We start from the raw sequence: 26,332 nt of genomic DNA, 5'->3' as shown, positions 1-26,332 counted from the left end.
CCCCAGCTTTGCCAGCACACTTCAAATGCAACCTGAAGAACATAGATGCCACAGAAGGTGGCATAGCCACACTCTGTTGTGAGTTGACTCGAGTTGCGCCAGTAGAATGGAAGAAGGAGCATCAAGTGCTCCAAGCAGGTGAAAAATGCGTCATGAAACAAGATGGCACCAGTGTTGAGCTGGTGATCCACCAACTTAATCTTCAGGATGCTGGAAACTACACCTGTACATGTGGGGATGAACAAACCACAGCTTCTTTGATAGTCAATGGTAAACAACATGTGAATTACTACATTGCAAACTCTCAACAGATATTGTTCTCCTTTCTGTCAGTAGTCGTGATGGTCAACGGTTTGACAAGTGTGCTCCAAGCCCAACTACAATGTATGCCTAGTTTGTCCATGTGTCCTCCACCAAATTGAAGTGTGGTGGTTTGTAATAATATGGAAGTCCTAACCAAGTGGATATTGTGTCTGTGTGTCTGTATCCCTAGCATGCTCATGGAGACAGTCAAGAAGAGTGAGTCCAAACTGCAACCTGGAAATCCATGTCACCCTGTCTTCTTCCAGTTCTGGACACTAATTCCTGTGTGGATGCCACATTCTCATCCTACAAACCCTTCACTGATCTCACTTGCTTGTTCTCCCTCATCCATGTCACCCTGTCTTCTTTCAGTACTGGACACTAATTCCTGTGTGGATGCCACATCTCATTCTCATCCTACAAATCCTTCACTGATCTCACTTGCTTGTTCTTCCTCACTATCTTCCTTTTCTATGATTCCTAGTCCTTCTTAATAGCCTTGAGTCTTCATCCTGGCTAAAAGATACATGGTGTTCTGAAGTCATTATATTAAAAATCAGCTCATGAAAGATTTGCTTTCCCCATTTGTAACTCTGCCTTTGGATCTGTTGTCATACCTTTCACCCTTGCTGGTCTTTCAAACAAGGTGTTCATGGTCCAGAAGTCATCAAGGGTAAAATGGTAAGTTGCAGTGTAAGTTAACATGGCTGGATGGTTTGGGGGAGTGGAGAAAGGGACAAGAGGTCCTGATGCTAAGAGACAAGTATTTCATGAAGCAACTGGATCCATTTGTTGAGCTGGCAGTCTCTCTGATGTAAACCTGAAAAGCATCAAGAGATAATAAGTTCTTGTGGGTTTTTTTGGGCTATATGGCCATGTTCTAGAGGCATTTCTCCTGACGTTTCGCCTGCATCTATGGCAAGCATCCTCAGAGGTGAGGTCTGTTGGAACTGGGAAAAAGGGTTTATATATCTGTGGAATGACCAGGGTGAGACAAAGGACTTTTTTCAGTTGGGCTAGGTGTGAATATTTCAACTGACCACCTTGATTAGCATACAATGGGCTGACTGTGCCTGGAGCAAACTCTTCTTGAAAGGTAATTAGATGTCCCTGCCTGTTTCCTCTCTGCTGTTTTTGCTGTTGCAATTTTAGAATTTTTTAATACTGGTAGCCAGATCTTGTACATTTTCATGGTTTCTTCCTTTCTGTTGAAATTGTCCACATGTTTGTGTATTTCAATGGCTTCTCTGTGTAGTCTGACATGGTGGTTGTTGGTGTGGTCCAGCATTTTTGTGTTCTCAAATAAAATGCTGTGTCCAGGTTGGTTCATCAGGTGCTCTGCTATGGCTAATTTCTCTGGTTGGAGTAGTCTGCAGTGCTTTTCATGTTCCTTGATGCGTGTCTGGGCGCTGTGTTTGGTGGTCCCTATGTAGACTTGTCCACGGTAGACTCCTGCAGAGGTGAGAGGATCCCTCTTGTCCCTTGCTGAATGAAGCATTTGTTGGATTTTCTTAGTAGGTCTGTAGGTGGTTCATATTTTGTGTTTCCTCATCAGCTTCCCTATGCGGTCAGTGGTTCCCTTGATGTATGGTAGGAACACTTTTCCTCTGGGCGGATCTTCATCTTTACTCTTGTGGCTTGTTCTTGGTCTTGCATCAAGACATATATTTGAACCTATAGAGACCAGCCATTGACTCTAACAGTCTACGATAAAAACCATTCTGTGCAGATGACATGGAACTTGGACTCTACCATACCATTGAACACCAATGTAGCAACATTCCCACTTGTTCTGTGTTGTCTTCTGTGTCTTCATGTTCCATTGTAAATCTGTAGTGAGCGTCAATGACTGTTGTGAAGATATGTTTGGAGAGTCATTATTCATAGTGCTATCTACGTTTGAAATTGTGCCAGTGGCTGCTGAAGGCAATGGAGGCCCTTATTTCCATTAACCATCCTCAGCTGCTGGACCAAACTCCCCACTCCAGTTTCTGTTCTCCTCCCTCCCACTGGTTTCCCACTCCTGCTGCGCCACCCCCTGATGGAGGCTGGTCCTTCACCCATGTCTTTTGTGTTCTGCAGCCCTCCCACCACAGTTCAAAACGGAGCTGAAGGACTTGGAAGCCACTGAACATGGATCAGCCACGCTGCACTGTGAGCTCACCAAGGCTGCTCCAGTGGAGTGGAGGAAGGAAAACAAGAAGCTAGAAGAAAGCAACAAATACCATATGAGACAAGAAGGCAACATTGTGGAATTGGCGATCTGTGAATTAGACATTCAGGATGCTGGGTGTTACAGCTGTCTTTGTGGAGAGAAGAAAACCACCGCAGTTCTAACCGTTCACGGTAAAACATGTGAAATTAAGCCAGTTCATTGATACATTGGCAGTAGAATTCTGGGTGTGTAAATAAGGAAATATAGATGTTGATGCTGCTGATGGGAAAATTGACCTCTGATTCATTTTCTATACTCTACTTGGTACATACATACACACATATCACTTCATTACTGAGCATTTGGTGGGACCTGTGAACATAGAATCATAGAATCAAAGAGTTGGAAGAGACCTCATGGGCCATCCAGTCCAACCCCATTCTGCCAAGAAGCAGGAAAATTGCATTCAAATCACCCCTGACAGATGGCCATCCAGCCTCTGTTTAAAAGCTTCCAAAGAAGGAGCCTCCACCACACTCCGGGGCAGAGAGTTCCACTGCTGAACGGCTCTCACAGTCAGGAAGTTCTTCCTCATGTTCAGATGGAATCTCCTCTCTTGTAGTTTGAAGCCATTGTTCTGCATCCTAGTCTCCAGGGAAGCAGAAAACAAGCTTGCTCCCTCCTCCCTGTGGCTTCCTCTCACATATTTATACATGGCTATCATATCTCTTCTCAGCCTTCACTTCTTCAGGCTAAATATGCCCAGCTCCTTAAGCCGCTCCTCATAGGGCTTGTTCTCCAGACCCTTGATCATTTTAGTCGCCCTCCTCTGGACACATTCCAGCTTGTCAATATCTCTCTTGAGTTGTGGTGCCCAGAATTGGACACAATATTCCAGGTGTGGTCTAACCAAAGCAGAATAGAGGGGTAGCATGACTTCCCTGGACCTAGACACTATGCTCCTCTTGATGCAGGCCAAAATCCCATTGGCTTTTTTTGCTGCCACATCACATTGTTGGCTCATGTTTAACTTGTTGTCCACGAGGACTCCAAGATCTTTTTCACACGTGCTGCTCTCGAGCCAGGCATCATTTTTTCCCCCATTTTGTATCTTTGCATTTCGTTTTTCCTGCCAAAGTGGAGTATCTTGCATTTGTCACTGTTGAACTTCATTTTGTTAGTTTGGGTGCCATGTATGATAACAGTATGTAACACGATTTTTGTTGCTGGGTTATACATGTCATTTCCTAATTGGTTTTATAATAAAAACATGGAAGAAGTTTATTAAACTGCAAAAACTTTGTCATTGCAGGAGGGACATCCTGCAACACATTTTCCTATAGTTTTCCAACAGTTTGTGGCAGCCACAAAAACAAAGTTTCCGCAATATAATAACTACTTTCAAAGTAAATACTGCATAATTAAACAGGAAATAACACTTTCAAACCAGGAACAGAAACTTTTTCAAATTTTGTTACATAGTGTAATTGCTAGGAAGTTTCATCAAATATGTACAACATTACTGAGATGTTTGTTTGTTTATTTACTATATTTCTATATCGCCATTCTCAGCCCGAGGGCAACTCAGGGCAGTTTACAAAATGGCACAATTCGATGCCCACAATAATATAAAACACAGTTATGTTACACCAGTCGCGCTTGTGAAGGAGGTGGGACCTAGAGCAGGGCCTCCCTGGCAGATCTTAATGTTCTGGGTAGTTCATAGAGGGAGATGCGTTTGGACAGGTAACTAGGACAGGAACCATTTAGGGCTTTATAGGCTAAAGCCAGCACTTTGAATTGTGCCCGGTAGCAAATTGGCAGCCAGTGGAGCTGACGTATCAGGGGAGTTGTATGCTCCCTGTACATTGCTCCAGTGAGAAACCTGTCTGCTTCCTGTTGGACTACTTGGAGCTTCTGGACAGTCTCCAAAGGCAACCCCACTTAGAGTCTATTTGAGATGTAACGGGAGTGTGGACCACTGTGGCCAAGTCTGACTTCCCAAGGTGCGGGTGCAATTAGCGCACAAATTTTAATTGTGCGAAAGCTCCCCTGGCCACCACCGAAACCTGGGTTTCCAAGCTCAGTGAAAAGTATAAGATATTATAGAATCATAGAATCAAAGAGTTGGAAGAGACCTCCTGGGCCATCCAGTCCAACCCCCTGCCAAGAAGCAGGAATATTCCATTCAAATCACCCCTGACAGATGGCCATCCAGCCTTTGCTTAAAAGCTTCCAAAGAAGGAGCCTCCACCACGCTCCAGGGCAGAGAGTTCCACTGCTGAACGGCTCTCACAGTCAGGAAGTTCTTCCTCGTGTTCAGATGGAATCTCCTTTCTTGTAGTTTGAAGCCATTGTTTCGTGTCCTAGTCTCCAGGGAAGCAGAAAACAAGCTAGCTCCCTCCTCCCTGTGGCTTCCTCTCACATATTTATACATGGCTATCATATCTCCTCAGCCTTCTCTTCTTCAGGCTAAACATACCCAGTTCTTTAAGCTGCTCCTCATAGGGCTTGTTCTCCAGACCCTTGATCATTTTAGTCGCCCTCCTCTGGACACATTCCAGCTTGTCAATATCTCTCTTCAATGAATGAATGAATGAATGAATGAATGAATGAATGAATGAATTACACTATTTCTATCCCGCCCGTATCAGATAGATGTATGCTAATTTATAGTTTGTTGGTGAACTGTATGTTAGGGTATGTGATTAATCCTGCAGACATATATATATATGCTCACACATTCACCAATCATTTAACAAGGTAATTTAGTTAATTCACTGTCCTTGGAAGCTAGCTTGGGGTCAACATCTGGGAGGGAAGTGGCACATGAATTAATTAAGTAAATGAAACAGGTTAGTTTTTAGGATACAGATATTTTGTGCATTTTGAGCTGATTGTTTGAATGCTAACATCCCAGAAAGTGCACACTAACATCTTTTTGAAGGATACCGTATGGCGTGTGACCGCAATTCTGTGCAAAAGTGATGGAAAATGAAAAACGTAACTATGAAACTGATTCATTACAGATCTGAGAATAGGGCATATGCATTCGTTAAAGTTATAGGTGAGTCAAAATTTGAGGACAAGATTTATTTATTTATCCTGTCATCAGCAACCATACCATTGTATTACATTTCTAACAGAACAAAACAAACACACAGATTAAAAAAACCCACAGATTTTGCAAACTTGGTAGTTGGTTAAATGTCCTTTGACCAGTATCTGGCCACTTGGAGTGTCTCTGGTGTTGTCACAAGGAGGTCCTCCATGGTGCATGTGGCAGGGCTCAGGTTGCATTGCAGCAGGTGGTCAGTGGTTTGCTCTTCTCCACACTCGCATGTCGAGGATTCCACTTTGTAGCCCCATTTCTGAAGATTGGCTCTGCATCTTGTGGTGCCAGAACACAGTCTGTTCAGCGCCTTCCAAGTCACCCAGTCTTCTGTGTGCCCAGCGGGGAGTCTCTCATCTGGTATCACCCACGGATTGAGGTGCTGGGTTTGGGCCTGCCACTTTTGGACTCTCGCTTGCTGAGGTGTTCCAGTGAGTGTCTCTGCAGATCTTAGAAAACTAATTCTAGGTTTAAGTCGTTGATGTGCTGGCTGATACCCAAACAGGAGATGAACTGGAGATGTCTCTGCCTTGGTCCTTTCACTATTGGCTGCTACTTCCTAGCGGATGTCAGGTGGTGCAATACCGGCTAAGCAGTGTAATTTCTCCAGTGGTGTGGGGCGCAGACACCCTGTGATAGTGCGGCATGTCTCATTAAGAGCCACATCTACTGTTTTAGCGTGGTGAGATGTGTTCCACACTGGGCATGCATACTCAGCAGCAGAGTAGCACAGCACAAGGGCAGATGTCTTCACTGTGTCTCGATAACAATGGGGGAAAACCAACTGGGTTCTTCACCATTACCAACAAACATAGCTTATGGTAATTTACAATCCACAGGAGTGAATGAAATATGTCGTTTGAACACTTGCAAACATATTTTGAGAGATCCTGGTTATTTTTTAAAGGTGGTGGAAAGGAAGAAAGCAATGACCTTCCTGTGGAAATGCCAAGGAAATCAATGCATCTCTTTTGCTTTAGGATTAATGACAAACATTTCCTTCCTTGTATAAAATTGTAACCATTATGGTTGTGCCTTGTTACCAGCACTGTATGTTGTCCTCTTGGAAGATCAAATAACCATTTATTCCACAGCCTGAAACCTCTGGTGTTTTTCCTTCCTGGAACAGTTTGTAGGTTCCTCTTCTTGCGCAGGAGCCCATATTGTGTCTTCATTGACTGTTGTTGATTTTGCAGCCCTGAAGCCTGAATTCAAGCAACCTCTGAAGAACGAAAAAGCTGAAGAAGGAGGAACAGCCAGATTCCGATGCGACTTAACCGTCCTAAAGGCCCCGGTGGAGTGGAGGAAGGATGGCGTGGCTCTTCATCCTGACAACAAATACGAAATGAGGCAAGAAGGGACCAGATGCGAGCTGCTTATTCGTGACGTGGAGCCCAAAGATCGCGGAGAGTATTCTTGCATTACGGGAGATCAGACCACCTCTGCGACATTAACTGTGAAGGGTAAGTGGTGCTGCTTTTTGCCAATGTCATTACATGCAGTCCCTGAGTTAAAAACATCCAACTTACAAATGACTCCTAGTTAAGAACCTCTAGCAAGAATTCAAGATTGATTTGAAGGGACAATTGAAATAATTTCCACTGTGTCAATCCCAAAATGTGTTGTGTTTTGAGACCTTTGCTCCCCCCTTGTTGCTCTGTCTCTGATGGATGCCATGCCTCTTACAGAGCTGGACATCACCATCACCAAGGGCCTGAAGAACATCGAAGTGTTTGAGGATGAAGACGTGGCCTTTGAGTGCAAAGTCTCCCATGACAATGCGAGAGATGTGGAGTGGAAGCTGCAGGAGGCCTCTCTCCAGAGCAATGAGATGAATGAGATCTCCGTTGAGAAAGGCAGGATCCATACGCTGAGGCTGAGGAAAGTCAGCCAACAAGATTCTGGCACCGTCACTTTCCGAGTTGGACCATACACCTCCACTGCCCAGCTCACAGTGAAAGGTAAGGACTGACTGGTGGCCTCTTGCTATCGAGGACTACTGCATGGGTTCATCTCAGTTTGTTACTGCTTCTCTGAAAGGTTCTAATTGTTGCACTCCAGCGCAGGAAACAGGGCCCTCTTGTCATTAATACACCGCACCTTGGTTTAGGAAAAATACAATCCCTTTTTATTGAATGATGAATATAAAATAGATAGAAGTCCAAAGGTAGAGTCAAAATGAAGTGACTGGACTGACCTTGAAGGAGCTGGGGGTGGTGACGGCCGACAGGGAACGCTGGCGTGGGCTGGTCCATGAGGTCACGAAGAGTTGGAGTCGACTGAACGAATGAACAACAACAAAAGAGTCAAAATAAAACAGCAAACAGCAATGTCCAGAAAGCTTGCAGAAAATCCAAAGCAATAATATCTAGACAACTCTCAATAGAAATCCATGAACAGATTAGCCCCTGCTAAATCTCATTTGAAGCCAGAAATTCCCTTGGAGACCAGGCTGCTGGAAACTGGAAAACCCTGGAGCTTTGTACTTGAAACTAAACGATGCTTGGTCTGAGGAAATCCACCTCATGGCCACTCATAAATTCCAGAAACTGATTCTGGCTAACTCTATTCTTTGGTTTCAGTCGTCGAATTCTCTCGGACCTACATAAACATTGAGTCTCTCTGTGGCTCTGGCTTATCTCTAAACTGCGGCTGTTATCATTGACTCGACCAGGTGTCGTTATCTTGCAAGCTTGGGCCAGGAGGAGAAAGGAGTGAAATTTCTTTCTCATGAGAACTTGGCTTCTCCCTTGAAGCCTCTAAATCAAAGCCTGTAGGATTTTTACCAGGAAATCAGAAGACGCTTACTTCTTGGGAGGAGAGCAATGTCCAGTCTCGATAAAAGAGTAAAGAGTAGAGACATCACACTGGCAATAAAGATCCGCCTAGTCAAAGCCATGGTCTTCCCTGTAGTCACCTACGGATGTGAGAGCTGGACCTTAGGGAAGGCTGAGCGAAGGAAGATCGATGCTTTTGAGCTGTGGTGTTGGAGGAAAGTTCTGAGAGTGCCTTGGACTGCGAGAAGATCCAACCAGTCCATCCTCCAGGAAATAAAGCCCGACTGCTCATTGGAGGGAAGGAGACTAGAGACAAAGTTGAAGTACTTTGGCCACATCATGAGGAGACAGCAAAGCCTAGAGAAGACAATTATGCTGGGGAAAGTGGAAGGTAAAAGGAAGAGGGGCCGACCAAGGGCAAGATGGATGGATGGCATCCTTGAAGTGACTGGACTGATCTTGAAGGAGCTGGGGGTGGTGACGGCCGACAGGGAGCTCTGGCGTGGGCTAGTCCATGAGGTCATGAAGAGTCGGAGACGACTGAATGAACAACAACAACAACAACAAGGATTTTTACTGCCCAAAGTGTCTCCATCTTGAACCTCATCCTCATTGATCACTTCACCCTCACTATCCAAACTAGGCCCTTCAACATTTACATAAATATTATCAACATTAGGCAATACAATCAGAGATTCAGGCTCAAGTTCGCACATAGGGTCACACACAGGCTGAGTCCCAACACTAACGTTGGAACATTATACAGAGGTTCATTTCAGTAGGGTTCACCATTATCAACTGTTTTCTATTTCAATGGTCAGTCCAGGAACATATCCCCTGTATTGCATGTATATTGAGAAACATATCCTGAAATTTCTAAGGCCCACTTGTACAATATGTCTTCACTTATGGTCAAAGGTGAACCAGAATAGCTGAGAAGTGAAGAGCGCAGGTACATTTTTGATCTCATTTTCAGCTCATGGCAAGATGAGAACTCACTTAATGATCACGAATGAGAGTAAATGATGTTAAAGCCAAGGTGAATTTCCTAACAGCTGGTTGGCTGTTGGGAATTGTGGGAATTGAAGTTCAAAACACCTGGAGGGACTGAAGTTTGCTCATGCCTGTTTTAGAATGTCTTCTTGAACAAGTTACTAGGCTTGGTTGGTTTAAAAAAATGGTGCTAAACTCAGTTCGGAAGTAGGGGGTACTAGTGGTTTGATTCTAAAGTCACTTCCAAATTTTTCCAAAAAAATTTGAAAACTTTCCGAAACTTCCAGCACTTTCAAATTGATTCTTTAAAGTGGATGTGCATGCACAGTAGGGGAACAGCACTGGCACTGGGGAAATTTCAGGGAATTCTCCCTCCCTCAGTTTTAGACCAATCCTGATGAAATTTTCAATTTTTTTTATAAAAACATTTTTTTAATAATAAAGAAAATCTGTTCCTGGTTTGAAAGTGTTATTTCCTGTTCCATTGGGTGGCCTTTACTTTGAAAGTAGTTGTTCTACTTCAGAAACATTGTTTGTGTGGCACAAACTGTGTTAATTTGGTGGAGAACAGAAATCATAGTACAGACCTCATCAAGGGACATCTAGACTGATCCCCTTCTTCTGGGAGGAAAGGCACCATCCAAACTCTCCTGACATCCATTTGCTTCCTCTACTGAGTTGGAAGGGACCCTCAAGACACATCCCTCTGTTTATTCCTTTTTGCAGATACAATCCATCATTTTATTTTATCATTACTTACTGACTGTAAAGGGCTGGCTGGCTGTGGCTGGCAGCCCTAGTGCCTTGTTCATGGCAATCAGGCCAAAGTAAAATGATTGGTTTTTTAAGCAATTTATGTTTTCTTGGCTTTGCAAAAGTTGCTTATTGCTTTGCTGCCTTCTTTAGACCTCTTTGTAGATTCAATCAGTTTATTTTATATTTAGACAGCTATTTTGGGTCCTTCAGCCATCATCTGGCTACTGAGCAGGCATGCATTGTGGGAAATGTGTTTAACAGCAGTGCTTTTTACAATCTCTACCATTGGTGGCCTGGTCTTCCCAAACTACAGTTAAGATGGTTGTGATTAGCCACACCCAATGCATGCATCCCTTCTGGCAGCACCGGCCAAAATAACAATAACAACAATATAACAACACTTTATTTATATTCTGCCCTTCTCACCCCAAAGGGGACTCAGGGTGAGTCACAGTACACATACATGGCAAACATTCAATGCTGCTTTGTATAAAGAATAGGCAGACAGACAGAACAGAAGAAGGTGATTTGTTTCGACTCAGTGTGCAACTGTTTTTGTTCCATGGCAGGTTGGGCTCGAATCCAAGGGCGGGGGGAGGGTGCTTTCGCTCCAACCTCTATGATGAAGAGCCGTCAGGACTTCCTTCTTCCTTTTGGTCGGCCAGCACTTTCTGATCTTCTTTCATTATGGCGCCGTAAAGCAACGCCCCTGCTTTTAGTGTTACCTAATTTCTCTAATGACAACTAAAGCTGTTTTCAAACTTCTTAGGTAAACAGCAAGCAGGGCTTACGGTTGGCCACTCACGCTGACCCAGAGCTTCAAACTTGCAGCCTCTCGGTTGATAGATCTTATTTATTTATTTATTTATTTACTTTGCTTATATACCGCTGTATCTCAAGCCCGAAGGCGACTCACAGCGGTTCACAAACAGTAAAAAATAGTAAAAAAAAAAGGTAGTTCCATACAACATATAACAATTAACTTAACACATTATCCACTAATAACCAATAAGCAATTACAATGCACAATTATCACAAAAACAGTCGTACCCAATCATTTCATCATCCAAGCAAAGTCTGGGTTCGTTGTCCATTATTCCATTCCTATGTTCAATTACCAGATTGCACTAGATTACTCAAACGCCTGCACAAACATCCAGGTCTTCAACTGTCTTCGGAATGCCATGAGAGATGATGCCATCCTAATGTCTGTAGGGAGGGCGTTCCACAGCTGAGGCGCCACCACCGAGAAGGCCCTATCTCTCGTCCCCGCCAACCATGCTTGGGAAGCCGACGGGATCGAGAGCAGGGCCTCCCTGGAAGATCTCAAAGTCCTGGTGGGTTCATAGGCCGAGACGCGGTCGGCTAGGTATCTTGGGCCGGAACTGTTTAGGGCTTTATAGGCCAATGCCAACACCTTGAATTGAGCCCGGTAGCAAATCGGCAGCCAGTGGAGGTGGCGCAACAGGGGGGTTGTGTGCTCCCTGTGCGCCGCTCCTGTTAGAATCATGGCTGCCGCACGTTGGACTAATTGAAGCTTCCGGGCCGTCTTCAAGGGCAACCCCCACTTAGAGAGCGTTGCAGTAGTCTAGGTGGGATGTGACAAGAGCGTGGACTACCGTGGCCAAGTCAGACTTCCCCTTATAGTTGATGGAGATTACCAGCTGTGCAAAACCCTTGCTTTACTTTATGCTTTTTTTGGCTTCACCAAAGTTGCATAATGGTTGTGAAAATTAAAATAACAACGGAAGACACCCAAACATTACAGAATATTTTGGAAAAAAAATGGGTGAGTGGTTCAAATTCAGAATCCCCCCTCCCACCTTTCCTGCATGGTTCAAAACTCACTTCGGATGTCCAAAATCGTATGATTTCATCCGTATTTCAATCAATTCCAAATGTGTCTATCCAAGTTACACCTTCTTCTTGGTGCATCCATCATTTAACCCGTTAAAAATGTTGGGGTCCACTATTATTTGTAGTGTCATGCACTCTTGGAAGGTCCAGAAATTGGGAGCTATGCTTGTGATGCAAATTAAGAAACATTAATTACATTGGTACAGTGTTAGCCTTGAGTCTAGAGTTGACTGCCTGAAATGGAATGATGCAAAATGGGTCATATTATCCTTCAGCTCAGTACAGTTTTTTAAAATACTAAATTCGTTATATTTTCAGCCACACTTCCTGTATTTAAAGAGCAGCTGGCGAACAAAGAACTGCAAGAGGACAGCACGGCCACTCTGAAATGTGAAGTCTCCCAGCCTGACGTCTCAGCGACATGGAAGAAGGGTTCCCAAGTGATCTCCCCAAGCTCCAAGTATCAGATCAAGCAGGAAGGAACAGTACATACTTTAAAGATTTACAATGTTAAACCTGAAGACTCTGGCAAATATGTCTGCGACATCGGACACCAGAAGACCACAGCAACCATAACTGTTGAAGGTGAGGCAGTCACAATCCCGGTAGATGATGCTTTTGTTTTTCTCCAAAGGAGAAGGACCCAATTTATTTTGCTTTGTTGTTCTTTGTGATGGCGCGAGTGGCGCCACCTATGTATAAAACTGTCAGTTGCAAGATTTAAATTGTTGTATCATGCTTAATCCTGCCCCTTTTGCCCTGCTTATGTATGGTTGTATGGATTGGTTACTTATAGCTGTCAATCAGTACTGTTTGGCTCCACCTCTTCCTGCAGGAGGGGAGTGCTTCCCTTTTCTTTCTCATTCTGCCATCAGAGTTCATACCACATGGATGTGAGTAAGAGACTTGACTCTAAAAGACCCTGATTTAAGTTATGTCTTAGCATCAACTCTGAGGTTTTTTACCCTTGGGACTCATGCTTTATGTCCAGATCATCCTGGACAACATTGAGGAGACCCAAGCACCTTCAAACCGGTTCTTTTGGCACCAAAGGAAGATCCTGAGTCTTCAAAACATAGGCCATCTGAACTGGGGTTGTGGTTTGCCTCGGGGTTCACAACCATTGAGGAAAGAGGAATCTTGGTGAGGCTTCTCAGCTTCAAACCCCTTGGACCCAGGACTAATTGAGACTGTAACGTATGTTTTCCTTCACCCCTCTGAAGTTTTCCAACTCATTGCTTTAAAGAAATGACTTTGTGATAAATAAAACTTATTTTGAGTTATTTACAGCATTTTGGGTTCTTGAAAGATCCAGTTTCCTATAGGAGGGCAAGAAGCAATCCTCTGGGAGAAAGATGCCACGTCCATCCCTCCTTTATTGAGAATAATAGCCCCCAGGTGCGACGGCACATTCTTTGACATCAAATTGATTTCTAGCAACCCTATGAATGAAAAAGCCCTGGTCATCAATTATCCTTCGAGGTCTTCCAGGTCTAGAAACATTGCTTCCTTGATTGGATAGTTTTCTTATTTCTTTCCTAATTGCCATGGCACAATTTTACAGAATAATAGGAGTTGTAGTTTGGCAAGGTCTTTAGCCTTCTCTGCCAAAGAGCACTGGTGCCTCAGCAAAGTACAACTCCCAGGATTCCATAGTATTGAGCCATGGCAGTTCAAGTGGTATCAAACTGCATTCGTTCTACAATGTAGATCAGGCATGGGCCAACTTGGGTCCTCCAGGTGTTTTGGACTTCAACTCCCATAATTCCTAACAGTCGGTAGGCTGTTAGGAATTATGGGAGTTGAAGTCCAAAACACCTGGAGGCCCAAGTTGGCCCATGTCTGGTGTAGATGCTTTTGGAAAATTGAAATCTCCAGAAAGTCAGGACCTTGTTAGAAGTCATAACCTTTTGAAAAATGATGCCACAACCTTTTGGTAAAAAGCATGACCTGTTAGAGTCATAGCCTTGTGGGAAAATGGCATTCAAGGCAATTAGGTTTCTCAGCTGTTAAACAGATATCCCAAATATCTCTTTGAACTGTCAGGGACAAAAGATATGCCAATGCACAAAAACACACATGTATATCTAGCAGAGTTTCAGAAGTGTCTTTTTTAGTTGTCCAAAACATCTACTCTCCCTTAAAATATATTTGCTTCTTAATCATGCTCTCAAGAGACAAAAATAAGTAGACTTCAGTAACAGTTGGTTTACTCACAAACTTCATGTATTCAGCATACAGGTACTTTGCTTATCAGTCCAGTTACAGATAGGATTTGTAGTAGTTTCTCTTCGTAGGTAACACAGGGCATCTTTCTTAGAATCAACAATCCAAAGTCCAAAGCATCTCTCTGTTCTGAGAGTCTAATAGAGTCTCTGTCTAGTCTGAAAGTCCAGTGGAGTCTGTAAGCATACTGTTCCTATTGAAGTCTAAAGCATACATCTATTTCTAAAATGGAGTCCTGAACAAGCCCAGACTTGATCACATGGTCTGCAGTCCCTCCCAACAACAAAGAGTAAAAAACTGCAAACCAATACACACAGATACAATACAGTAAGCAATCTGAATTATATACATAACAAATAACTAGTGGAGGCTTGAAGAAGGTTTCTGTTTCCAACAGATGCACTGTAGTCACAAAACCTGAATGTATTTTCTGTCAGAGTTTGGTGGTGCACAGCAGAAGGATTGTTAGATCAGCAGACACTGTGTTGTAAAATAAGGACTCTGTAGGCTTTGAGTTACAAAAGAAACTAAGTCTACTAAGCACATTCAACAGACACGTCTTACTACAGCGAGCTACAATTCAGGAACTAGTCTAAATGAAAGTCTCTTTACATCTGTTTATATCTTCTTGCTGAGACTAGTTACTCCCTTCTGTTCCCAGCAAGAGCAAACTTTATCTTATTTCTCTCAAGGTTACATAAACACAGCCTCATTGAATAAACATTCTATACAGCATTTCTAATATACAGTGGAATCCATCTTGAAAATACATAGAAACACATTTAAAATACATATATAACTAAATTAATCCTGACATTTTCTTAGTGCACGTTCTCTCTTATTTCCTCTCTTGGGTCTTCAGCCATCCCAGCCCTTTTCGAAGTTCAGCTTGAAAACCAAGAGGTGGAAGAAGGCTCAACCGTCACCCTCCTGGCTGAACTGTCTAAACCCGACGTCCCTGTGAAGTGGAGTAAAGGGTCCATTAAGCTGCGGCAGAGCACCAAGTATGAGATGAAGCAAAAGGGCTCCAGAGTTGAGCTTCTCATTCACGATGCGCAACCTGAGGACTCCGGGGACTACACCTGTGACTCAGGCGACCACCAGACCACAGCATCAGTGGTCATCAAAGGTGAGCAGGGGCTCATTTTCTGAAACCAGGATTGGCCTTGTATCTATAACACTCTGTGGCACAATTTTTGTTCCTGGGTTAAAAATTGGTTCTATCACAAAAACATGGAAAAAGTTTATTCAACTATAACAACGTTGTCTTTGCGGGAGGAACATCCTGCAGCACATTTTGCTCTAGTTTTTCTATTAATACCTCATTGAGTCTATTTAGTACCATAAAAACAAAGTTTCTGGAGTAGAACAGCTATTTTCAAAGTAACGACCACACAATTAAACAGGAAATAACACTTTCAAACCAGGAACAGATTGGGTTGTTGTAGTTTTTTTCGGGCTATATGGCCATGGTCTAGAGGCATTCTCTCCTGACGTTTCGCCTGCATCCATGGCAAGCATCCAACAGATTTTTTTTCAAATTTTGCTACATAGTAGAGATAGGGCAGAAGTTTGATGCATTTCTGATTTTAATAATAATAATAATAATAATAATAATAATAATAATAATAATAGTAATCTTTATTTATACCCCGCCACCATCTCCCCAAGGGGACTCGGTGCGGCTTACATGAGGCCAAACCCAACAATACAGCAATGCAAATAAACAAGATAAACACTAGGCTACTTCTAATTTCATCCATTAATATGTGAATTGCAACAGAGTTATCTTTTGACATTTGTACTTGTCTAAATTTTTGGATGGAGGAAACTACATATGGTAGAGCAGGGGTCTTCAAACTAAGGCCTGGGGGCCGGATACGGCCCTCCAAGGTCATTTACCCGGCCCTCGCTAAGTGTCAACCTTAGTCTGAAACGACTTGAAATTATACAACCACAACAACGATCCTAACTCATCAGCCAAAAGCAGACCCATGCTTCCCATTGAAATACTAATAAGTTGATATTTGTTAAAATTGTTCTTCATTTTAATTATTATATTGTTTCTAAGTGTTTCTTGCATTACAAATAAGATATGTGCAGTGTGCATAGGAATTCATTCATTCATTCATTTTCAATTTATAGTCTGGCCCTCCAACAGTTTGAGGGACTGTGACCTGGCCCTCTGTTTAAAATGTGTGTGGACCCCTGGAGTAGAATCTCGCTTATCCGACATAAACGGGCTGGCAGAACGTCGGATAAACGAAAATGTCAGATAATACGGAGTCTCCTCCTGTCTGACGCGGCACTAGACTTCTAGAATACTAACAACAGGGACTCAAAGGATTAAGGCAAGGCAATGTCTCAGGGCTAGAGCGGCCCAGCAGGAAGCACCCGGATGAAGAAGAGGAACTTGGAAATCACAGAGGGAAGGAGGGAGGACGCTTCCTCTTCTAGTCCTGCGTCTTCCTCCCTCTCTCCCTCCTCCTCCTCCTTGTCTTGCCCTTTTCACTTATTGGGAATGGAGAGAAAGTTGGGGAGCGCTCCTTTAATTGAAGGGGAAATGCTGGAGGAAAAGGCGGGCGTCGGATAAGAGCATCAGATAAGATGGAATGTCGGATAAGTGAAAGTCAGATAAGCGAGATTCTACTGTACAAAAAACAGCATCTCTTTGATAGAGTTAGAATCATAGAATCCTAGAGTTGGAAAAGACCTCATGGGCCATCCAATCCAACCCCCTGCCAAGAAGCAGGAATATTGCATTCAAATCACCCCTGAGAGATGGCCATCCAGCCTCTGTTTAAAAGCTTCCAAAGAAGGAGCCTCTTTAGTTATTTGCTAAAATGTATATGTTTGGGAAATTTGTAAGCAAACAGGTATATAAAAGGAGAAATGCACATACAAAATGACATTAAAAGAAAAAATCACACAGGAGTATTGATGTAGACTCTTAACCATATATTCTAGCTGGATGGCCATCTGTTTGGGGTGCTTTGAATGCAATTTTCCTGCTTCTTGGTAGGGGGTTGGACTGGATGGCCCATGAGGTCTCTTCCAACTCTATGATTCTATGAAAATGCAAGGAACACATTTTGTAGCCATCACCAAACATTTTAAGTAGGGCTTGTTATTGCTGCCTTCTTTCTGATATCCGTCTTCAGTGTTTGGGTGATTATGGCAGACCTCTATCCATCCATCCATCCATCCATCTTTCTTTTAATCACAGCTTATAATTGTGCATCTTCCAAAAGTGAAATGTTTGCTGTATCAACATTCTAGAATAAGCATAGAGTTTGTTTCAACTTTTTACTTGGCTCAATAGTACGGAATCAGGTGAGCCTTAGTTTTACATGTCTTTAGCCTTCTCTTCCAAAGAATGTGGGTGCTCACCATCCTACATCTCCCAGAATTCCATAGCATTGACCCATGGCAGTTCTAGAGATGTCAAACTATGTTAATTCTTCAGTGGAGATGTACTCAAGATTGAGTGCATTGAGTCACAGTCTCCAAGTTAGGATGCGGTTTAACATGAAATAGCAACTGTCAGCAATTCTTCCTCCTTTTCTATTTCTTCCCTGCTAGCTTTGCCAGTACTTTTTGTTAAGTTTCTGGAGAATCAGGAGGCAGAGGAAGGGGGCTCCGTTACTTTGCATTGTGAGATCTCTAAACCAGATGCAACGGTGCAATGGAAAAAGGAAGGCTCGGTCCTCCGCTCCAGTGATAAGTACAAGATGAAGCAAGCAGGCGCCGTAGTGGAGCTGACCATCTCTAAGTTGAATGCTGCTGATGCCGGAGAATACACCTGCACCACGCCAGACGACAAGACAGCAGCAGTTCTGCTGGTGAAAGGTGGGCATTTGGGTTGGCTTTTTGGGGAGGCAGTTCCTAGCTATGCCAGAAGGAACTGGATTCATGTCTGTCAACTAGAGGGAATAAGGATCAGGTGGTGGGATAACAATGCAACAGTTTGAGCATCCCTTATCCAGAATTCCAAAATCAAAAATACCTCAAATCCAAAACCTAAGTGGCTAAGATAGCAACATTTTTACTTTTGGATGGTTCAATGTACACCAAGTTCATTCAATGCACAAAATTATTAAAATCTTGTATACAACCTTCAAGCTGTGTGTATAAGGTGGCCATGAAGTATAAATTAATATTGTGTCTTGATTTGGGTCACATCTCCAAGAGATCATATTATGGGTATATATATATATCTACAAATAAGGAGATTCTAAAATCTCTTTTGGTTCCAAGCATTTCAGATAAGAGATATTCAACTTGTGTATTGTTGTCTGGCCATTCCGGTGCTCAGGAAATGGAGTATTTATGAGAGTTTACCTGTGGTCATATTCAGATAGTCTGAGCCAGCCATTGTGCTCAATTATGCTTTCAGAACCTTATGTCAAAAGCCACCCACTTGGATTTTACGGTATTTCATCATAGCTGAACAACTATAACTTTAAAATTCCATGTTATGCTATTACACTATGTTACACATTTTTTGTTCTTGGGTTATACATGCAATTTCCTAATTGGTTCTATTATAACAACTTGGAAAAAGTTTATTCAACTGCAAAAACTTCATTCTTGTGGAAGGGACATCCTGCAGCATATTTTGCTATAGTTTTCAATGAATTGAGGCTCCTGGGTGGCGCAGCAGGTTAAACATTAGGAAGAACTTCCTGACTGAGAGCCGTTCAGCAGTGGAACTCTCTGCCCCGGAGTGTGGTGGAGGCTCCTTCTTTGGAAGCTTTTAAGCAGAGGCTGGATGGCCATCTGTCAGGGGTGATTTGAATGCAATATTCCTGCTTCTTGGCAGGGGGTTGGACTGGATGGCCCATGAGGTCTCTTCCAACTCTTTGATTCTATGATTCTATAAACCACTGAGCTGCTGAACGTGCTGACCAAAAGGTTGGTGGCTCGAATCTGAGGAGTGGGATGAGCTCCCACTGTTAGCCCCAGCTCCTGCCAACCTAGCAGCTTGAAAACATGCTAAAGTGAGTAGATCAATAGGTGCTTCATACAGTCATGCTGGCCACATGCCCTTGAAGGTGTCTACGGATGACGCTGGCTCTTCAACTTAGAAATGGAGATGATCACCACCACCCCAGAGTTGGATTCGACTAGACTTAATGTCAGGGGAAACCTTTACCTTTCAATGAATTTTTTTTTTGTCATGTCAGGAGTGACTTGAGAAACTGCAAGTTGCTTCTGGTGTGAGAGAATTGGCCGTCTGCAAGGACGTTGCCCAGGGGATGCCTGGATGATTTGATGTTTTTATCATCCATCTGGGAGGCTTCTCTCATGTCCCCGTATGAGGAGCTGGAGCTGATAGAGGGAGCTCATCTGCCTCTCCCCGTATTCGAACCTGCAACCTGTCGGTATTCAGTCCTGCTGGCACAGGGGTTTAACCCACTGTGCCACCGGGGGCTCCATCTTTCAATGAATACCTCATTGTTTCTCAACCAATTCAACTTAGTTTGTGGCAGTCACAAAAACAAAGTTTCTGGAGTAGAACAACTACTATCAAAGTAATTACTGCACATTTGAACAGGAAATAATATTTTAAAACCAGAAACACTGTTTTTTCTTCTTCTTTTTTCTCCCCCCCCCCCTTTTTTTTTTTTTTAAAAAAAGTGTTTATTTTGATTATGGTACATCAATCGTGGCAGATAGAATCAGGTACCAATATTTTTGACATGTACATGCCTATCTACTTTATTCAATCAACTAATTAATTTTGACATTGAGTACAAATTATTATCATTTACATAACTTAATACACATAGACTTGCTATTTCTGCCTGTTTTCCACTGCTTTCAATCAAAGCTTTCTATTCAATTTTTTTCATAGCATTCAGGAAATCAGCACATAGCATTTTACACACATCAGACCATACACTCATCCCAAAACCCCTATCCTAAACAAAATAAACCCTCATCCCCACACCCGTGCACCCTTCAACATGACTTCCATCACCGAAACACTATGAAGCCTTTAAGCCTATTTATCTATCCTTATTCATGGTAAACCTAAATTCCTAATGGAGCTCCTCTATATTACTGACTCTCTAATCAGATATGCCATGGCCAACTTCAATTTTTCTAAAAAGTCCTCATTGTTCTTATTCCTCCTGTTATAAGTTAGTCTGGCCATTAGGATATATTCTCGCATTCTTTCCCTCCAATCCTTTTTGGTTAGATCTTTTTGGTTAGACACTGTTTTTTTTTCAAATTTTGTTACATAGTGTACAGGAGTTGATTATAAATTGTTTGATTTTAACTGTATTTGTGTTTAGATTGGCTGCAGTAATGCTGGAGCGGCCTAAGTCAGAGGAGTCCTCCATGTGCGTTGCCATGGAGACCAATGCAGGAGAGAGGGAAGTGGGAGGAGCTTAGAGGGGAGAGTTTGAAAAAACGACAGTTAAAAATCAGTTAGGGTTTAGGTTTAGAGGAGTGAGCAGTCCGGGTTTAGGTTCAGGGGAGTGAGGAGTTAGGAGTTGAGAGAGAAGGAAAGGAAAGGTGGCAGAGTGACTTGTGAAGCAAAGCTTTGAGGCTTTGAAAAGCTGGGTTTGGCTATTGGAAGTTTCTCAGGCTAGTGCAGCCAAATGGTGAAACAGAGCTGGTATTCTTTTAGTCTAAGGAGAGGCTAAAGAATAGTTTACTTAGTATTTGATCTAGGGAGGATCAAACAAGGGAAACATCCCTGTATTGAAACTTTGTCTGAAACAAGTGCTCTATGTCAGAAGGATACTGTGTTACTTGAAAGAATGAACTGTTAAAGTTACAAGTATTTTTCCAAGTGCAACAAGGAAAAGTTATGTCTTGCATCCACACGCTGTGTACTTAATAAAATTGTTAACTTTTATTAGAAGATTGCCTCAGCTCCGCCTATTATGTGTCCAAAGTGCCATTTCTCACAATATTACAACTTACCTCACGTGGTGGCAGAAACGCAGGGAAAAGTAACCCAATAAACCTACACTCTTCTCTCCAGTTACGCTACAGTATATACAGTGTAATTACTACTAAGTTATTACTTTCTTAATAAAGGAGGAGGTGCAATTGAACAGCCTCCCTTCCAACTTGATGGTAAATTTGCTTCCTAATCGGCAACCTCCATTGCAAATTGGCCAGTTCTTTTTAAAATTGGGAACTGGGGTAAAATCTCCTGAATACTGGTTCCTTTCAAATTGGTGGCAACAATAAATCATCCCTCTGCTCCCTTGATTCTTTTTTTTTAATTGAAAAGATGTGATCGAGGAAGTTGACCATAAAACTGACAGAGGATTCCCAGGATGGTGTTCTCTCAGTTTATTCATATTTTCCTGCTTTCTGGGAGTCTGGCTTGAAACTGGAGAGTCTATTCCAGGCATGAGCAAACTTTGATCCTCCAGGTGTTTTGGACTTCAACTCCCACGATTCCAAACAGCCTGTAGGCTGTTAGGAATTGTGGGAATTTAAGTCCAAAACACCTGGAGGGCCGAAGTTTGCCCATGGCTGGTCTATTCTGTTTGCATTAGATGCAGTTGATGATCATTCTGGACAAGAGCTCCTTTCTTTATTGAGATGAAAATTTTGGAAAGCACAGTTCTGCTTTTGTTTTCAGAGCCTCCGGTGACCATTGTGGAGGCACTGAAAGACATCACCTTGTACGAAGACGAGGACGCAGTGTTTCAATGCAAAGTCTCCCAGGAAAAGGCCAAGGATGTGGAGTGGACTTTAGCCGGCGTGCCTCTCCAGTCCAACGAAATGAACGAGATTGCGGTGAAAGGGAAGGTCCATTCGCTCACCCTCCGGAAGGTGGGCCTCGAAGACTCTGGTGCCGTGACTTTCCGAGTGGGACAAAACACTTCGGAGGCTCAACTGACAGTGCAGCGTAAGTGATCTAATGCTGCTCAATCATTAAAACACTGAGCAATGCATATTATACCACAGAATTCTGCGTAAAAAAAGGAAGTAGTTCAAGTGGAAACCCATTTTTAAATGCCAAGTCTTTGGAGCAATTTGTTGCTCACTTGAATATAATTATAATGATTCCAGCCTTGGATTGCTGTGAGTTTTCTGGGCTGTATGGTCATGTTCCAGAAGCATTCTCTCCTGACGTTTCACCCACATCTATGGCAGGCAGCCTTAGCAGCTGTGGGGTATATTGGAAACTAAGCAAGTGAGGTTTATATATCTGTGAAATAATATCCAGGGTGGGAGAAAGAACTCTTGTCTGTTGGAGGCAAGTGTGAATGTTGCAATTGGCCACCTTTATAAGCATTGAATGGCCTTGCAGCTTCAAAGCCTGGCTGATTCCTGCCTGGGGGAATCCTTTGTTGGGAAGTATTAGCTGGCCCTGATTGATTCTTGTCTGGAATTCCACTGTTCTTTTAGTGTTGCTCTTTATTTACTGTCCTGATTTTAGGGGTTTTTTTAAATACTGGTAACCAGATTTTGTTCATTTTCATGGTTTCCTCCTTTCTGTTGAAATTGTCCACATGCTTGTGGATTTCAGTGTCTTCTTGCAATTCCAGTCTTGTAAAAACTCCATGTTTCTCTGCACAGCTGCACCAGTAGTCTTCATAAAGCAGCTGGATAATACGGAAGTAGACGAGAACGGCACAGCGGTCTTCCGCTGCGACCTCTCCAAACTTGGCATCCGACCAGAATGGAAAAAGGATTCAACCGCCATCCAGCCCAGCCAGAAGTTTGACATCAAGGTCGAAGGAACTAAACACACCTTGACCATTCGCAATGTGGTCCCTGAAGATGGAGGGGAGTACAGCTGCAGCACTGTGGACAGGAAGACCTCAGCCAGGCTCAAGGTTAAAGGTGAGGACTTGTCTTGGTAGCAATCAGTTGGGCATTTTGCAGGACCAAGGCTAGAGGAGAATCATAGAATCAAAGAGTTGGAAGAGACCTCATGGGCCATCCAGTCCAACCCCATTCTGCCAAGAAGCAGGAATATTGCATTCAAATCACCCCTGACAGATGGCCATCCAGCCTCTGTTTAAAGCCGGAACAGCTAGACATTTCTGTTCACAGATTAAAGTGTGAGCCCAACTGGTGATTAGCCCAAAGGCAGTCAGTAGATTACAGTTCCTGCAATTTCTTGGCAGGAAATGAGATGCACGGCATTGTTTATAACCACAGAGACATCTATGTGCTTATAGATTGTGCTGGTCTGACTCTGTTGAGTTTACAAAACAAACATATCAATAGTGTCTTTATGCCACATGTTGTTAGTCATAGGCACACAACCCAGGAGGCCTTGCTTGCAATAAAATGCATCAGAATTAATTCAATACTTTAAAAAAATGGGGTGGGAGAGAATTTATATCGGGCACATATGCCTGCATCTTTCATGTCTGTACATCCATGTAGACAGGCAGAGGAGGCCCTAGGTAATTTTCAACGGTAAGCAAACAGTATTTTGGTGCCCCCCTCCCCAACCAATCACTGATATATATTTTCTGTTCGTCGTGGGAGTTTTGTGTGCCATATTTGGTTCAATTCCATCATTCATAGAATCATAGATTCAAAGAGTTGGAAGAGCCCTCGTGGGCCATCCAGTCCAACCCCATTCTGCCAAGAAGCAGGAATATTGCATTCAAATCACCCCTGACAGATGGCCATCCAGCCTCTGTTTAAAAGCTTCCAAAGAAGGAGCCTCCACCACACTCCGGGGCAGAGAGTTCCACTGCTGAACGGCTCTCACAGTCAGGAAGTTCTTCCTTATGTTCAGATGGAATCTCCTCTCTTGTAGTTTGAAGCCAGTGTTCAGCGTCCTAGTCTCCAGGGAAGCAGAAAACAAGCTTGCTCCCTCCTCCCTATGACTTCCTCTCACATATTTATACATGGCTATCATATCTCCTCTCAGCCTTCTCTTCTTCAGGCTAAACATGCCCAGCTCCTTAAGCCGCTCCTCATAGGGCTTGTTCTCCAGACCCTTTATCATTTTAGTCGCCCTCCTCCTCATTGGTGGAGTTCAGAATGCTCTTTGATTGTAGGTGAACTATACATCCCAGTAACTAGAACTCACATATTTCAAGGTCTATTTTCCCTCAAGAGCACCTCAAGAGCACCCCTGGGCAAAATCAACTATACTGCAAATGCTTACCTTGCGTAATGGGTTGAGCCGCCCCTGTAGACAGGTTAAAGAATAGAACTTAGATCTTTCTGAGGTTTTCTAGATCTGAAATATAGTTGGCCTTCTGTATCTACGAAATTGCCAAGATCTGAAATACAGTTGTCTCTTTGAATCCATGAAATTGAGTAGATTTGAAATACAGTTGGTCCTCTGGATCCATGGGTTTTGCTACTGTATCCCAGAGCAGGAACACCTCTGTCCTTAATCGCCTGTCCAATAAAATCAGCAAGCAGTTTATTGAAGAATATATAAAAGCAAAGCAATAAAATGGTAAAACATTATAGTCCAAAGATGTGAACTAGCCCATTAACTTCAAGCTACAATGGCAGAATGCAAAATTAAAGGATGAAAAATCCAGATAAACAAGGCAGTATGAAAACCTAATACACAGAACTCCAAAATAATCCTTTAGGCTTGGAAACAGGAATTTGGCTGACTTGGAACATGAAATTAGAAATTCCCTTAACAAAAGCTTGATGCAAGATGTTCCTTAAAACTCCAACATTGCCTAGACTGATCTAAAATCTTTTCCCTTCTCATATAAAGCTTTTTCTGTCTCATAAACCATCAAGAAATCATTTTGTTTATCTTTACAACCAGATAAGGGCCTCTTTGCTAATAGGAGCAAGGTCTTGCTCAGGTCTTGCAAACTCACCCTAAGTTTCTAAAAGTTTTGTCTTCTATCTCCTGACTCATTAACCTCTGCACCTGACAATTCATCTTCAGAAGTCAGTTCCTTAGAGAAAGTCTGCTCTGGGCCCACTTCAGGAATTTGACCTTCAGACTCTACAGGAGAAACACAATGTTCATTTTCAAGACTTGAAACCTCAGGCCTTTCAGCAAGACCAGGATTTTGAAATCTTAGGCCCAGCAAAGCTATCATCCTCAGTGACATCAGACACAATCATTGGCTGAATTATAACATCTGCGCCTACAAATCCAATCAACCATGGCTTGAAGTATTTCCAAAAGCAAACCCTGATTTTGTTGGATTCCCAATAGTATGCTGATGTGTACCATTTAATAGATTCTTAGACTTGTTCTGTCACTTATTTGAGTGTTTGTCACTACATATATGATGGATGACATTGTATGTAATGGGACTTGAGCATCCATGGATTTTGGCATCCATGGGGAATCCAGAAACCACACCACAGTGGATACCAAGGGCCGACTCACAATGATTTAATGTTGTTGTTGCCTTCCATAGTAATCATAGAATCATAGACTCAAAGAGTTGGAAGAGACCTCCTGGGCCATCCAGTCCAACGCCTTGCCAAGAAGTAAGAATATTGCATTCAAATCACCCCTGACAGATGGCCATCCAGCCTCTGTTTAAAAGCCTCCAAAGTAGGAGCTTCCATCACACTCCGGGGCAGGGAGTTCCACTGCTGAATGGCTCTCACAGTCAGGAAGTTCTTCCTCATGTTCAAGTGGAATCTCCTTTCCTGTTGTTTGAAGCCATTGTTCCATTGCGTCCTAGTCTCCAAGGAAGCAGAAAACAAGCTTGCTCTCTCCTCCCTGTGGCTTTCTCTCACATATTTATACATGGCTATCATATCTCCTCTCAGCCTTCTCTTCTTCAGGCTAAACATGCCCAGCTCCTAAAGCCGAATATTTGACCAGAATCAAAATCTAGCCCTCTGATTATAATAATGGTGTGAGATCTCTTTGTTGTCTTCCAGCTCTCCCTGTGCTTTTCAAGCGTGGCCTTCAGAACAAGGAGGTGGAGGCAGGGAACACGGTGTCGCTTCGCTGTGAGCTCTCAAAGGCCATGGCTCCCGTGGCCTGGAAGAAGGGGAAGGTGGCCATTCAGTCAAGCGACAAGTATGAGATCCGTCAAGAAGGAACCTTTGCGGAGCTCCTCATCTACGACCTGGAAGCGCAGGATGCGGGGGATTACACCTGTGACTCAGGGGACCAACAGACAACTGCTACGTTGAAGGTTAAAGGTAAGAGAGACTTTGGCTAATTCCCAGCCACCCACACACTTGCCTTTGGCAATGAGGATA

The 26,332-nt window shown here is 43.0% G+C and overlaps 1 protein-coding gene across 1 annotated transcript in view; it reads left to right on the top strand.

The window, feature by feature from the left end:
* Positions 1-26,332, top strand: part of OBSCN (obscurin, cytoskeletal calmodulin and titin-interacting RhoGEF) — a 289,411-nt gene that overhangs the window by 130,351 nt on the left and 132,728 nt on the right. Inside the window, exons 45-54 of the mRNA XM_067470395.1 lie at positions 7-270; positions 2,386-2,649; positions 6,767-7,033; positions 7,259-7,531; positions 12,272-12,538; positions 15,042-15,308; positions 17,762-18,028; positions 21,792-22,061; positions 22,736-23,002; positions 26,006-26,272. Coding sequence (XP_067326496.1) covers positions 7-270; positions 2,386-2,649; positions 6,767-7,033; positions 7,259-7,531; positions 12,272-12,538; positions 15,042-15,308; positions 17,762-18,028; positions 21,792-22,061; positions 22,736-23,002; positions 26,006-26,272 — 2,673 coding nt within the window. The remainder of the gene's footprint in view (positions 1-6; positions 271-2,385; positions 2,650-6,766; positions 7,034-7,258; positions 7,532-12,271; positions 12,539-15,041; positions 15,309-17,761; positions 18,029-21,791; positions 22,062-22,735; positions 23,003-26,005; positions 26,273-26,332) is intronic.

The sequence above is a fragment of the Anolis sagrei genome, chromosome 6, assembly GCF_037176765.1.
Source record: "Anolis sagrei isolate rAnoSag1 chromosome 6, rAnoSag1.mat, whole genome shotgun sequence".
NCBI lineage: Eukaryota > Metazoa > Chordata > Lepidosauria > Squamata > Dactyloidae > Anolis > Anolis sagrei.
The sequence above is the reverse complement of the archived record's forward strand: the minus strand, read 5'-3'. Positions and strand labels throughout refer to the sequence as shown.